Genomic DNA, 14,687 nt, shown 5'->3' with positions numbered 1-14,687 from the left:
GTGCTGAAAAGCTCATTCCAATCCACAGGGGATTTAGTCTGAGATCACACCATCCTTCAATTTACTGACTGCTGCCAGGCAGGATTGAGCTCTTGAGAGCCCACAGCTGAGCCTCCTCCTCCCAGCAGTGGCACACTCAAGGCAGCACAAAGCAGTCCTCCCAAAAGGGACCTGACAAAATTCTTCCAGAGAGGCAATGTGAATTAGAAGAGGTTTTCCTCAAAGAAGAGTTCCCTAAATTCTCACTGCTTTTTTATCCTCAGACAGGTCTCCTCACTTGTCAGCAGGAGATGTCCAACAGCAGCTCCATCAGCCAGTTCCTCCTCCTGACCTTTGCAGACACAAGGGAGTTGCAGCTCCTGCACTTCTGGCTCTTCCTGGGCATCTACCTGGCTGCTCTTCTGGGCAATGGCCTCATCATCATCACCATAGCCTGTGACCACCACCTCCACACCCCCATGTACTTCTTCCTCTTCAACCTCTCTGTTACTGACCTTGGCTGCATCTCCACCACTGTTCCCAAATGCATGTCCAATTCCTTTTGGGACACCAGGGCCATTTCCTATACAGGATGTGTGGCTCAACTATTTTTATTTTTATTTTTGCTCTCCACAGAGTACTATATTCTCACTGTCATGGCCTATGACCGCTACGTTGCCATCTGCCACCCCCTGCACTACGGGACCCTCCTGGGCAGCAGAGCTTGTGTCCACATGGCAGCAGCTGCCTGGGGCAGTGGGTTTCTCAATGCTGTGCTGCACACAGCCAATACATTTTCAGTGCCCTTCTGCCATGGCAATGCTGTTGACCAGTTCTTCTGTGAAATCCCCCAGATCCTCAAGCTCTCCTGCTCAGATGCCTACCTCAGGGAAACTGGAGTCATTGTGGTCAGTGTCTGTTTAGCTTTTGGGTGTTTTGTGTTCATTGTGGTGTCCTATGTGCAGATCTTCAGGGCTGTGCTGAGGATCCCCTCGCAGCAGGGACGGCACAAAGCCTTTTCCACCTGCCTCCCTCACCTGGCTGTAGTCTCCCTGTTTGTCAGCACTGCCATGTTTGCCAACCTGAAGCCCCCGTCCATCTCCTCCATATTTCTGGACCTGGTATTGGCATTTCTGTACTCGGTGGTTCCACCAGCAGTGAACCCCCTCATCTACAGCATGAGAAACCAGGAGCTCAAGGATTCCATGTTGAAACTGATGAATTGATGTTTCTAAGTAGCAACCAACTACTCATCTTCTTCTGCATACCACTTGCCTTCACTTTGCTCACAGGATTCCACTTGTACTTGCTCTTTGATTATTCACCTCCACTCATCTCACCCATTTCTGCTTTGAGCTTCAGAGAGTTTGAAATATCCCATCTCTCAGAAGTCTAATGAACTGTTCTGTCAGAGGTTCAGTGTGTTGATAAATGACCTTGCTATGTATCTGATTGAAACAGATGACAGTGACAGAACTAGAGGGAATGGTATCAAGCTGCGCCAGGGGAGATTCAGGCTGGACATTAGGAAGCGCTACTTCTCGCACTGCCCAGGGAGGTGGTGGAGTCACCGACCCTGGGGGTGTTCAAGGAAAGACTGGATGTTGTATTGAGGGACATGGTTTAGTGGGAGCTAGTAGTAATAGGTGAATGGTTGGACTGGATGATCTTTTAGGTCTTTTCCAACCTTGATTATTCTGTGATTCTGATTCTGTGATTCTGTGAAACTGTTCTGGGAGAGAATCTCCTCTGAAAGCTGACCCCCTTCACACGCTGCTTGGCCGTAGCAGGCAGCTGAGGAGAGAGATTTCATGGGTATTAAACTGTGTCACGTTTAACTGCTGTTTGTTGTCAGAGAAATCTGTCTGTGCCTGTGAACACAGATGATGCCAGGAAAAGTGTTGGGAGTCCAAGGAGGCCAGCGAGGGAACTGCTGGGCTTGGAGAAGATCAAAGCTCTCCAGACAGGGTTGGATCTCAAGAGACTGCTCTTCCTGACTGTCCGGATCTCCTTAGGAGACCTCTGGACCAGCCCCCATTGCAGCATTGTCCTGGTTTTACCCAGGCTGAGAGCCGAGATCCACGCAGCTGCCTGCTCCTTAAAGGAAAAGCATAGGGGAAGAGGGAAGTGGGGGGTGGGAGGCAAGGGAAGGGAAAAGGAAGAGGAAGGGGCAAATAACCCCAAAACCCAGAAACTAAAAGGCCCGTGTGTTGGGATAAGGACAGTTTACTAAGATAACAGAAAGATACAATCTAACAATGCTGACAGGACTTTAGAGCAAAAATATATGAAGCTGTTGATCCCCAATGCAGTTTCTCACCAAACCCACAGCTCAGGCCGTGCCACCCAGAGCTGTCCCAGAACCCGACCGTCCCCCAAGAACCGCGCGTCCTGGAGCCGCCCTCGGCCTTCCTCCCGTCAATCCCCGATATCCTGGGCAGGACGTAACTGGCGTGGAATACTCTCTTTGGTCAGTTCGGTCACCTGTCCTGGCTTCGCCCCTCCTTTCTCATGAAGAGCTGAGAAAGTCCTTGACTGTCTGACAGCAGCTAGAAACATCAGGGTGTTATCAGCACTGCTTTCATTTTAACTCTCAAACACAGCATTCCATCTGCTGTTACAAATGAAGTTAACTCCATCCTGACCAAAACCAGGACAAGGAGGCTGAAAGGAGACCTTATCACCACCTACAACTACCTGAAGGGAGGTTGTAGAGAGGTGGGCGATGGTCTCTTCAGCCACAGGACAGAAGATAGAACAAGGGGAAATGGCATGAAGCTGGGCCAGGGCAGGGGCAGATTGGATATTAGAAAAAAAATTGTTACTGACAGAGTTGTCAGGGCTGGAACAGGCTGCCCAGGGAGTCATTTGAGTCACCTTCCCTGGATGTGTTCAAAAAAAGGGTAGATGAGGTGCTCAGGGATCTGGTTTAGCACAGGATGGGGATGGTTGGACTCGATGATCTTCAAAGGTCTCTTCCAACCTTGTGATTCTGTGGTTCTGTGGTTCTGTACCTCAGGGAGATCGAACCTTGGGGGAAAACAATCCTTGATGTGAGTTGTATGTTCTGGGAAGCAAGGCAGCAGGAACCACTGGACCCAACAGTGGGCAGTCCTCAAGAGGAACAGGGTGAGTACTTCCCCTGTCCTGAGTGATCACCCTGGGAGATGGGACTCAAATCTTTGAAATGTGTGGGGGTGGAGGAGGTGGGCTTGGGAGGAGTGAGTGATATCAGTGTATGCCAAGGAACGAAGAGTAATGGTTAATGGGGATGTATTTACCATACAGTTGGGAGCAGAGATGGTTGAAGTACATAGTACAAGTTGTAAGTGTTGGTAAGAGGCTGTTTGGGGAATGAGAGACAGAAAGGAAAGGCTTGAGTAGGGTGTAGAAATGCAACAACATGGGAATTGGGTGACTGTGTACATACTGAATGTGAACACTCGGGGGTATCAGTCAGTGTGGGACCTGAGGATGACAGAAATGCTGTGGAATAAGGGTGCAGATTGTCCAGGGTCTAGATGGGATGGGGTTACTGTACATACAGAGCAGCTCGTATGGTGCTTTGCCTTGGTGGGCAAAACCGTGGTGAGAGCAGACCCCTATTTCAGCTCTTGCTGAGCTTTACTCCCTCAGTGTCAGGGCATTCTCTGTTTCCCTCCCCCTCCAGAGAGTCATTTGGATTTCCTGACAGCTGCAGAGATGTTACTCTGTATGGGATTCCACATCAGTGGTTTTGGCAGCAGAGAGGCAGCAGGAGCCCCAGTGAGAAGAGAAATTGGGTTCCCCATTCTGGTTTCCCCAAGTCCAGGCAGCCCTGCAGCAGCCCTACTGCTGCCATCAGCTGAGCACATCAGCAGAGGGGGTGCTGCTCTGTGAGGGTGGATTTCAGAAAGGGCACAAATGCCAGACTGGGACAGGGGTAAGAGAGGAGGGGAGAATAGGAGAAAAGACCCCAGATACACCAAAGTCAGTCAGGAACAGGGGGAGGAGGAGTTTCCTCCCACTGAGTTAGGGAGAAAAATACCTCTTCCTACCTCAAAGGCTTTAATAGGAACAAGTGGGGAGGCAGAGAGGAACCACAGGAGAATAAACAGAGAGCAAACCCCGGGCTGTTTCTGCTGCCCCTGGGAGAAGGGAGATGGTTCCCTGGTGCTCAGGGCTCTCCCAGCTGCACAGACCTCTCCTCCCTCCTGGCTGCACCCAGCTGCATGGCCGGGACGGGCTGTGCTGGCCCAGGGCTCAGGGGCTGCTGTGCACTGAGCTCTGGTGTCACAGCCTTGGTGTCCTCAGGGGGATGTGCCACAGACACCTCTTCAGCATCGTCATAGCCTGTGCTGTCCTGGGGAGGGGACCAGGTATCTCCCTCAGCTCCAGGGGCCTCAGCACGTCTCTGGGGGTGCAGGTGTGTCCCTGCAAGCAGCAAGGCAGCCCACTGAGTGATCGTCCCAAGAGGTGCCCGTCCTGACCTGTACATCACCTTCCTCCCTTCTCCTCACCAGTGGAGAAATATTTACCTCCCCCTCCCACCAAGGGTCCCCCCCAAGGGAAACACCAAGGGCAGGTTGGTCTATTGTCAGACTGTGGGCTCTCAATATGGCAGCAATTCATCTGGCACCCCAGGAACCCTCAGCACTGTCTGTCCCTCTCACCTCCAGGTGCATCCCTGGGACCAGCTCCATCCTCTGGTGCCCTGGGCATTTCCCAGTCTCCTTGCCCAGACACTGGATCCTCCCCAAGCTCAGAAACCTCCCTGGCATCGTCATAGCCATCTGCTGGGTCATCTCTGGGCAGGACAGGCATGTCTGAAAGGGGAGGGGAGATGCTGACAGAGAGAAGACACATCCTGCAGAGCAGAGGAAGGGAGGATGGGCAGGGACATGGGCCTCAGACACTGGATTTGGCAGCACCAGAGGATTCCCCTGCCCATTTCCTCCCCTGCTGCTCACGGTGACACTGGTGTCCATCACCAGTGTGCAGGGAGGAGAGATCCACCCCTTCCTGCCCCCCATTACCTGGTGCTGATCCTGGACCATCCTCCTCCTCAATGTCCTCATAGTGGGTCTGCATCTTGCCCAGGGACCCCTCTGAGTAGGAGCCTGGAGAGAAGTGATGGAAGTTTTATGGGGTGAGTTCTGCTGACCCAGCTTGTGCTCAGTGCTGCTGGGGACAGGGGACCCACCGAGCCAGGGCTGCATTGGATGAGGGGTCAGGAGTTTCCTCGCTCTCCTGGGAAAACCCCAACTCACAGGGGCTCCCAGAGCTGCCCTGGGACAGCCCCTTCCCTCACCCCTCAGGTGACAATGGGATGTAGAGACATACAGTGAGGGGCTGTCCACTGGCTGGGACAGGATGAGCTGGTGAGGATGAAGCTCTTCTCCAACTCCAAGACCTGGCTGCTCTCCCCACAGAACCCACAGCCCCAGTGCTGCAGGGACCTTGGGCCAGGGGGTGCAGGGGGTCAGTCTTAGGTGGGGGCCAGGGGAAAGAGCCTTAGAGATATGGCCCCCATGAGGGACCCACACCCACCTGACATGCTGAACCTTGGCTGCTTCTCCAATGCTGGGCTGTACCCGATCTCCTCGTACAGGGCCTCAGGGAAGGGCTCCCAGGCTCGCTCAGAGGCTGCAGACAGAGGCAGGGCTGGCTCAGGGATGTGGCTCAGGGATGGGCAGGGAAGGGATGGATCCTGATCTGCTCCCCCAGCCCTGTTCCCCTGGCTCAGCCCAGGGCTGTCCCACAGCACAGCCCCACTGTGCTGTCCTCTCACTCCTGCCACTTCCTCAGGAAGGGCAATGTCCCCTTGGAGATGGTCAGGGGCAGCAACACCCTCACACCCTCCCTCAGAGACAGCACTTGTGCCCCTCTGGACCTTGGATCCTGTTCCTGGTGCTGAGCTTGGAGCAGCTCCTGCCTTTCCTCTCCCCTGGAGCTGTCCACTCTCTGCCCAGTGGATCCATTACACAGCCCCTGCCCGGCTGGGGGGAGGTTAAGGGTTGGATGGAAGAACAACCAGGGGTCCTGATGCTGAAAGGATGGAAGGTGCTGTCCAATGATTCTCCCAGCATCTCACACTCCCAGAGCCCCCTCCCCATCTCCCCAGAGCACTCCCAGTGTTACATCCTCATCTATCCCCCTTTATCCCATCTCCCCAGCCCAGCTGTTCCATTTCTCTCCTGGCCCCATCCCTGACTCCCCCCATGTCTGGACTCTCTCTCCCCCTTCCTGCTGGTTGCCCGTGGTCAGGCAGTCAATGGGGTGACACATGGGACTGTGGGCAGCACACACTCCTGTCCCCCCAGCTCTGCCTGTACCACTCACTGACACCCCACAGCACCCCTGGCCTTGCCAACACCCATCTTCACCTGGGACCATGGAGAACAAACCCACCTCTTCGCCCAGCCCTGGCGCTCCACGCTTGCCCAGCCAGGAGGGCCAGGAGCAAGCAGAGAAGGGCTCCCAGGATGATGCAGATGATGACAAGCAAGGACTCTCTCCTGCTGCTGGTCAGACGGTCCCGGGTGGCATCTGCACAGGCAGGAAGCCAGAAATAGCAGCCCCAGGCCTGGGAGAGGTGGGGGGCTGTGACACCACAGTCCTGACCCCATGACACCGGGGTAAGGGACCTCAGGGGTGAGTGATGGGGAAGGTCCCACCCTTCTGGGGACTGACATCCCACCTCGGTAAGTCCCACCCTGGCAAGGAGCCCCTTCCCCCTGGCTGTGGGTCACAGCCTGGCCCTGGGAAGAGCCGGCGCTGACACACAGGGCAGGTTACCTGCTCGGGGGGTTGGTGTTGTGGTCCTGGGTGCAGCTGCAGAGGAGGAGAAGGAGAGCTGTGGGTTAACTGGGATACTGCTGTGCTGGGTAATGGGAATACTGAGGGGCTGGTTACTGGGGATACTGGTGGGGTGGTTACTGGAAATACTGGTGGGACTGCCATGGGCCTCTCCCAACCAGTATGCACCCACCCCCAAACCAGTACGAACCCCCCCAAAACCATTATATACCCCCCGAAACTAGGATGAACCCTCCAAACCAGTACAGAACTACCCAAACCCAGTATAGACACCCGAAAACCAGTAAAACCCCCAAAACATGTATGAAAACCAAGAAACCGGTCTAGAACACCCAAGACCAGTATAAAACCTCACAAACCAGTATGAATTACCCTAAACGAGTATGGACCACCAAAATCAGTACAGAATCTCGCAAACCAGTAAAGAACCCCCTCAAACCAGTATGAACCCCCAATAAAACCAGTACAGAATCCCCTCAAACCAGTATGGATCCCCCTGAAAACCAGAATGTACCCCCCGGACCAGTATGAACACCCCAAAACCAGTACAGCACCCCTCAAACCAGTATAGAACCCTGAAAAACAGCTGCAGAGGAGGAGGAGGAGGAGGAGAGCTGTGCTGAGAGGCTGGGTGTGCAGGTCCCGGGGAGCCTCCTTTCTGACACCCCGGGTGTGTGTGCACGTGTGCAGACATCCCTGGCACATCCCACCCACACTGGCCCTCCTGTGGGGCTGCTCCTTCAGGGGTGGCCAGGCAGGAGCCCAGGGCCCTGCTCGGGGCCACGGGCAGGACAGTGCAGCCCCCGGGAGATGCTCCCCCGAGCAGTTGACGGCAGCGTCCTCCTTATGCCGGCAGGCGCCGCTGTCCCTGGGCCGGGCCCAGCAGTGCTGCAGAGACGGCTCTGTGCCCCGGCACTCCACCTGCTCCAGCCAGATGGGGCCCGTCCCCTTCCCAAACGCTGCCTCGCCCAGGGCAGACACTGCGGGGCCACAGCCCAGCTGCCGGCACGCCACCGCCGCGTCCAGCATGTCCCAGGAGTCGTCGCACACCGTCCCCCAGGAGCCGCGGTGCCAGACCTCCACTCTGCCCGAGCACCCGCTCTCGCCTCCCACCACACGGATCTTCTCCCTGTCTGGAGAAGGCAGAGACCCCTCAGGGCTCCAGGGCAGCAGGCAGAGCCCTGCCAGGGGAGAGAGGCCTGCAGAGGAGCAGCTACCTGTGCAGCTCCTGGAGTTTGGGCACGGGGGATCCAGGGCTGGGGCCGTTCTTGTCTCTCTGTCTGTAGAAGGAAATGCCGTGGTGAGGGGCTGCAGCAGGGGGGTCGTGTGGCAGAGAGCGGGGCTGAGTTCTGCCTGTGCATCCCTGAGTCACCTTGCTCAAGGGAGCAGCTGAACCCCGGTCACTCAGGGGACACACCCAGCAATGTGGGGGACCCTGACTGCTCAGCCCCCAAGGGAGCCTGGTTCACAGAGGGCAGGATGGGGGACACTGTTTGGAGCCCTGATGGGTCTCTGTTGAGACCTCTCCTGCAGACACCTCTGCCTCCCCCAGGCTCTGCTGGCAGCCTGGCTGCCCACTGCTGCTGAATGTGGGGGTCTGAGAGCTGAAGGTTCCTTTGTGCCACCACCAGCAGCAGAAGGGTCTGGCATGGAAAGGAAAAGCCCCTGTGGGCTCTGTCTGTGTCTGACAGTACCCAGAAGGGAGCAGGAGCTGGGGATGCTGGTGCCTGGGTGGCTCAGACTTACCCTGGCAGGTGATGTGGGTCTCATCACGCAGGTCAGTGCAGGACTGTGGGTGCCAGGGAGCGGAGGGACACTGCCAGAAGGAGCTGTGACTCTTCCCACACTCCACACGATCCACCCAGGCACGGCCAGGCAGCATTCCATAAGTCAGGAATGGATCCAAGGATACTGCATCCCCACAGCCCAGCTCCTTGCAGGCCAGAGACACTGTCTGGGGAGTCACTGAGTTGGAGCAAACGCTGCCCCAGGTCCCGTTATAGAAAACCTGCAGGCGCCCGGAGCAGCTGCCGTTCTTCTCCAGCCTCAGGGCCACAATCTCTGTGAGGAGAGAGACCAAAGGGAACAGGATGGTGCAGGGCTGTAGGATCAGGGGTGCCCCTGACGCCCCCAGACAAGGAAAATGCATGGCCAGACAGTTGCCCTGGCAGCCCCTGACAGACAGACAACCATTCCCTCCATTGTCTCCCCAGAGACGCCGTGTGGGACAGAGAGGACCTGTGTGTGGGTGTCCCCACGATGGGCTTGGACAGGGGCTCAGCAGCAGCCAGGGACAGACTCAGCCATTACCGGCTCTCCCCTTGTCCCGAGCTCCCCTGTCCCTGGGCTCCCAGCACAGCTCCCAGCACAGACCTGAGCAGACGACTCCGGCGTCCTCTTTGTGCCCGCAGTCGGGCTGCCCCCAGGGCCGTGCCGGGCAGTCCCAGAGAGCAGCTTCGGCCCCCGAGCAGCTCACGCTGCCCAGCCAGACCTGCCCGGCGCCTTCCCCGAAGCCAGCAGAGCCAACGGCCTCCACCGCCCCTCCACAGCCCAGCTGCTGGCAGACGACGGCGGCGTCGGGCAGGTCCCAGCCGTCATCGCAGACGCTCCCCCAGCTGCCCCGGTAGTAGATCTCCACTCTGCCTGCACAGCGCCCGGGCCCGTTCACCAGCCGCACCCGACGGCTCCCTGCAGCAGGAAGAAGCCCAGCTGCTGTCAGGGGATGGAGCCCACCCAGCCCACAGCCCGGGGGTCCCTGCAGTGCCCCTCACCCCGGCAATCGACCCCCACGTCCTCGGCAATCCCAGCTGCCAGTGCGCTCTCGGGCAGGGAGGTGTTGCAGAGGGTCAGGTTGGGCTCATGCCCTGTGCACCGCACCCCTCGCAGCCCCACAGGACCCGTCCCTCTCTCGGGCTTTGGGGGGTTGTAGGCTCTCTCTGCCTCTCCACACCGCAGCTGCCGGCACACCACGCTGGCCTCCTGCACGTCCCACTGGTCATCCAGGACTCAGCCCCAGGTCCCGCGCTGCAAGATCTCCACTCGCCCATCACACCGGCTGCCTCCACCCACCAGCCGCAGGGCCCCGGAGCTGTCTGAGCCTGGGGAGAGCAGCCATGGCCCAGCCTCAGCAGCACCAGAGAGCCCAGAGACCTGCAGTACCTCTCCAGGCTCTGGAAGCCTGATGCAGCCCTTGAGATCCATTGCCTGCCCAAGCACTCTGCATTGAGCTTCAGGAGCAGCTTTTCTCATGGCTGGTTTCTCAGGGACTGAGCCCTTCTGGGCAAGACCCTCTCTTTGCTCTTGGTGGGGCACAGACACCCAACATGTCCCTGCTGAGGCAGATGGGGCAGCTTCTGCAGGAGGGAGCAGTAGATGGTGGGATGGCCTGGGGATGGGCAGCGCCAGGAGAAGCCTTGCTCATCCTGAGCCCTGGCACTGCTGATACATGCGACACCCCACACATCTCTGCCCCTCTGCAGCCCTGGGGATCAGGGACTGGGAGCTGGTTTGACCCCAAGGCTGCTGGTGGCTCAAGGGACTGACCCCTGCCCCAGGAGGGCAGAGATGTCTGACCCTGTTCAGTGTCAGCTCTCCCACCTCAGAGCGTTCAGTGGGAGCAGATCAAGCTCTCCAGATCACTCCAGGTGAAGGGAGGGTTTCTCCAGGGAGAAGCTCACCCTGTGCCCACCATGGGGTCCCTTGCTTTGGGTGGCCATGTCACACCCCAGGGGACAATGGGGGTAAGACGCTGTTTTCCCAGCACTCACCTGAGCAAATGACAGCAGCGTCCCTGTGGTGGGAGCATGGGGAGGCTCCCAGGGCAGTCACTGGGCACTGTCCCAGCTGGGCTTCTGTCCCATCACAGTGGAATGACTCTCTCCAGGTGGGGCCGGTGCCTCTCCCAAAACGCCCTCCTCCAGGAAGGGACTCGGCGAACCCACAGCCGAGGTGGCGACAGAGAACGTGGGCGTCCAAGAGGTCCCAGTGGGAGTCACAGAGGGTGCCCCAGGTCCCCAGCACCTGGACCTCCACCCGCCCATCACAAGCTGTGCTGCCATTCACCAGCCTGAACCCTGTGTACTCTGGGGACAGAGGAAGAGGAGAAAAGGGGCATTGGTGCTCTTCACATGTGGCAGCTGTAGGACTGGCCAGATGGACAGCCTTCCCTTCTCCTCCTTCTGCATTCTCTTAGGGCTGCAGAAAAGCACATCACCCCTCCTGCCTTCAAACCCAGTTGTGTGTCCTGTCCCCATCCTGCTCCCTCCCCCCAGCTCATCCACATCACTCAGCACCCCACCCTGAGTCCTTACTTGTGCAGATGACACTGGCATCATTGGCGTGGGTGCAGGGTGGGTCCCTGGGGGACCCTGTGGGACAGAAAACCAGAGAGGATTCATTCCCCAAACACTGCAGCTCTCTGTCCCAGATGGAACCAACACCTTCTCCAAAAGGAGCTGCCCCAGGGATGGACAGGGCTACCCCACACTTCAGCTCTTCACAGACCACGTCAGCGGCTTTGGGACCAAAGTCTGAGTCACAGACAGTTTTCCACTGGTTCTCATCATGGATCTCCACTCGTCCTGAGCAGGGGCTGCCCCCTCCAACCAGCCGCACAAACCCTGGAGCAAGCAAAGACCCCTGTGAGTTCCCAGAGCCCTCTGGCAACGTCCTGAGCATGTCTCACCCCATCTCTCAGGTGGCTACAGGCCAAGAGCCTCACAACCATCCCAGCAGCTCCCAGTGGGTGCTGATGGCACAAACCCACCAGAGCCCCTCCCTGCTCTCCAGAAATCAGCACAGCACTGGGGGCTGGCTGTTCTCCCACAGCCACAGCCACAGGCTCTGCTCAGATAAACTGCTGCTCTTCTGGAGACCCTGGGTTGCTGGGCACCAGCCCCAGGCCCCGAAGCACCCATGGGTGATGGGCCCCTGGAGATGGGCCCAGGTGCTGTTGGCTGTGGCAGCCTGCTCTGAATCACCAAGCTCGGGGCCAGGCACTGGAACCCCTTGGAGCCACCAGAAATGCCCCCAGAGGGTTTTGCAGTGTGGGTGTACCCACAGCCACTGTCTGCACCAGCCCCCAGCTCCAGCACCCACCCAGGGAGGGGTCCTCATCCAGGGCAAGAGCATACGACAGGTGTGCACAGCACCCATCTCCCTGCTTTAGGCACCCACAGAGGGTGGGCTGAGCTATGTCAGGGGTCAGGATGTTTCAGGTTCCTGCTGGGTTTTTCTTTGGGGACCAGGAATGACAATCCCAGCTCAGCAGTGTGACTGGCCATACTGGGCTTTTCTCCAGTAACCTCTTGTTTCCCTTAGACCACAGCCTGGTCCCCCCCTCTCCCCGCCTGACTACAGAAGTGGGGAATGGGCTGTACCCTTACCTGAACACGTCACTCCAGCACCCCAACTGTGATAGCACTGCCCTGAGACTCTCTTTTTGCAGTCAGATAGGGAAGACTCAGTACCACGACACTCAACATCAGCCATCCAAATGGGGCCAGATCCTGGCCCAAAGTGTGCAGGTCTGGAGGTTCCTCCTTCCCAGGAACCAGTGTGCATGATGTACCCTTCCATGCTGTCCTCAGGGCAATGTCAGGCTCACATTTATCCCCAAGGCTTTCACCATGCTGGAGGTGCTCATCTCTAACCCCACTGGGTTATTCACAACCCCACAGCCAGCACCACCTCCTCCAAACTCAACCACCACCTTCCCCTTCCCACCCATATACTGTGCCCGGATCTTCATAGGGAACAATCTCCCCACAAGCCCAGACCCCCCCTGCAACAGCCCTGTGCCCCCAGACCCACAGGGAAAGGCACAAATTCAGTTGACTTGAGCCCTGTCTGCCCCTCATCTCAGTGGCACCTCCAAAGACACCCCATTCTCAGAGATACCTCGATGTTCCCACTAGTGCCCGCTGACCCTCTCTTTGGGACCAGGATGCTGCACTTACCCCTGCACAGATGAACCCAGAGCAGCAGCCACAGCACCCGAGGGGACGGGAGTCCCTCCATCCCCAGCCTCAGCCTCCTGTCCTGCTGGAACAGCCCTGCAGCACCACACTGCCTGTCACAGCTCCTGGGGACCCACAGAGACGACAGTGATGAAAGGGTACTATATCTCTTAGATGCAGACCCAGCTGCATGAGGAGCCAATCAAAGCAGCAGCCCCTTTTTAGTCGTTATCGGGAGGTATCTCCCCTCCGACACAGCCCAGCCCTCCAATGAACTCCTCCAGCTCCGTTCATGACCATATATGAGGGACACAGAGGTCCCGCTGCGCATGTCACGGTCACTGGGGCAGGGGATGGTCAAGGGACAAGCTGGGTGTGGAGGAGAAATGGGTCTGTCCCTGCTCGGTCCCTGCTGGGGGCACTGGGAGCAACGAGCATCTCCTCTGCTGGGCTTATCCAAGAACCCAAGACCAAGAAGGTCCAGGCACCGCCAAGCCGTGGGAGCCACGGAGCTGGGACTGCTGCGGGTCTGCGTCAGGCTGGAAAGGAAACAGCCCCTGCTCCTGCTCCAGCCCCGCTGTGCTGGGAGCAGCAGCTGGGAAAAGCCCTTGGCCAGGGGCAGAGCTCCAGCCCAGGAGTGCTGGCTGGCCCCTTCCTCCCCGCAGAGCCCCACGGCGGGTCCCTCGCAGGAGGAGCCCGGGCTGGGCCATGTCCCTGCCCTGGCAGCAGACGCAGCCCAGGGGCTCAGCCGTGGCCCTGGCTCTCAGCGTGTCACCCAGGGGCCGTTATTCCCCCCGGGCAGAGCGGGAGCTGGAGCCTGCAGGTGCACAAACCACAGCCCACGTGGCCTCGCAGCGCTCACCCTGCTCCCCCCGGGCAGCAGCCTGTGGTTTCCTGCTGGCACCGTGCCCAGGCACATCCCTGCAGAGCCCTGAGACAGCCCCAGCCCCACTGCTCCAGCCAGGGCTGCAGCTCCTGAGCCCTGGGATGCCCCTCTGATGCACAGGGCTGCTCTGCACCCAGCCCATGGCCACGGGCTGCCCTCGGCCATGTGACCTCACACCCTCCTGCTGCCACCGCTCTCTGCGCCTCAGTTCAAGGGATGGTGACCTCACTCACGAGTCCCTGTGTCCCACGGGGGTGGGTGCTGTGTGCAGGCTTCTGGGGATGATGCTTCTTCCTGAAAGCCATATTTGGGTCATACTGGCCATATTGGCCCAACTCTGCTTTTGATGACATCAGAAGGGCCCCCACAAGCCATGTGCCTTCTCTTGGCATCACAGCGACTCCAGCACCACTGAAATCACAAAGTCACGCACAAGCCATGTGCACACTCCTGGCCTATCCACCCCTCAGGCAAAGGTGATGTCACAGCACCTACCACTGCCATGTCCCCATTGATTCAATGAGATACAATAATGCTGAGTCAATTGATATAGATTTAGCTTAAGAGACAAATAATATGACTTTAATATAAGAAGAATTTGCTTGTTTTGAGAATAGAAAGAATTTGAGGGGTTTAGAGTAGATTTGGTTTGGATTTCAGTAGGATATGGCTGTACCTGTGATTGAGAAACTATGGAGAAAACTGCTAAGAGAGAAGAAGACGTCCAGCCTTCATCCCTGAAGACCACCAGAAGACCCCCTGGGTGTCACTGAGCATGCTCTGTCTGGGAGGAGTGAATGGAAATGGCTTCCTGGGAGTAATTTGCATCCCCCTGCCTTGCCTTAGAAATGTACTGACTGTGTGTATGGATCCAAGTGCCACAGCAGCTGAAATGGATTTAACTGCTTTCCACATGCTGATCCTTCTTTTATAAGGAATTAGAGCCAGTCCCAAGCAAAGTGCAGGATACAGAGCAGAGGGGATTTGTCAGCACCGCTCAGGTGCGACCTCCAGAGCTCTGTGTGGCTCCCAGCTGTGGTCAGAGATTCTCCCTGGCCCTCCTTTTG

General features: G+C 57.8%; 2 protein-coding genes across 2 annotated transcripts; one reads left to right on the top strand and one right to left on the bottom strand.

Annotated features, from left to right (window-relative positions):
* Positions 1-290: 290 nt before the first annotated feature.
* On the top strand, positions 291-1,205 carry LOC311200907 (olfactory receptor 14A16-like; the record flags this gene model as incomplete). The annotated part of the gene is made up of 1 exon (XM_084275211.1): positions 291-1,205. One exon carries the CDS (start codon positions 291-293, stop codon positions 1,203-1,205), a length of 915 nt encoding a protein of 304 aa, XP_084131337.1.
* Positions 1,206-4,608: 3,403 nt separating this feature from the next.
* On the bottom strand, positions 4,609-13,945 carry LOC311200906 (scavenger receptor cysteine-rich type 1 protein M130-like; the record flags this gene model as incomplete). Its single annotated transcript, XM_084275210.1, is given in 12 exon segments — positions 4,609-4,784; positions 4,995-5,078; positions 5,509-5,604; positions 7,602-7,910; positions 8,524-8,838; positions 9,151-9,465; positions 9,549-9,783; positions 9,787-9,869; positions 10,545-10,859; positions 11,088-11,134; positions 11,264-11,396; positions 13,939-13,945. Coding segments are annotated over 12 exon segments (2,115 nt in total).
* Between the last annotated feature and the right edge of the window lie 742 nt (positions 13,946-14,687).

This window comes from Gallinula chloropus (assembly GCF_964237585.1).
Source record: "Gallinula chloropus genome assembly, chromosome: 25".
In the NCBI taxonomy this organism is placed as follows: domain Eukaryota; kingdom Metazoa; phylum Chordata; class Aves; order Gruiformes; family Rallidae; genus Gallinula; species Gallinula chloropus.
The sequence above is the reverse complement of the archived record's forward strand: the minus strand, read 5'-3'. Positions and strand labels throughout refer to the sequence as shown.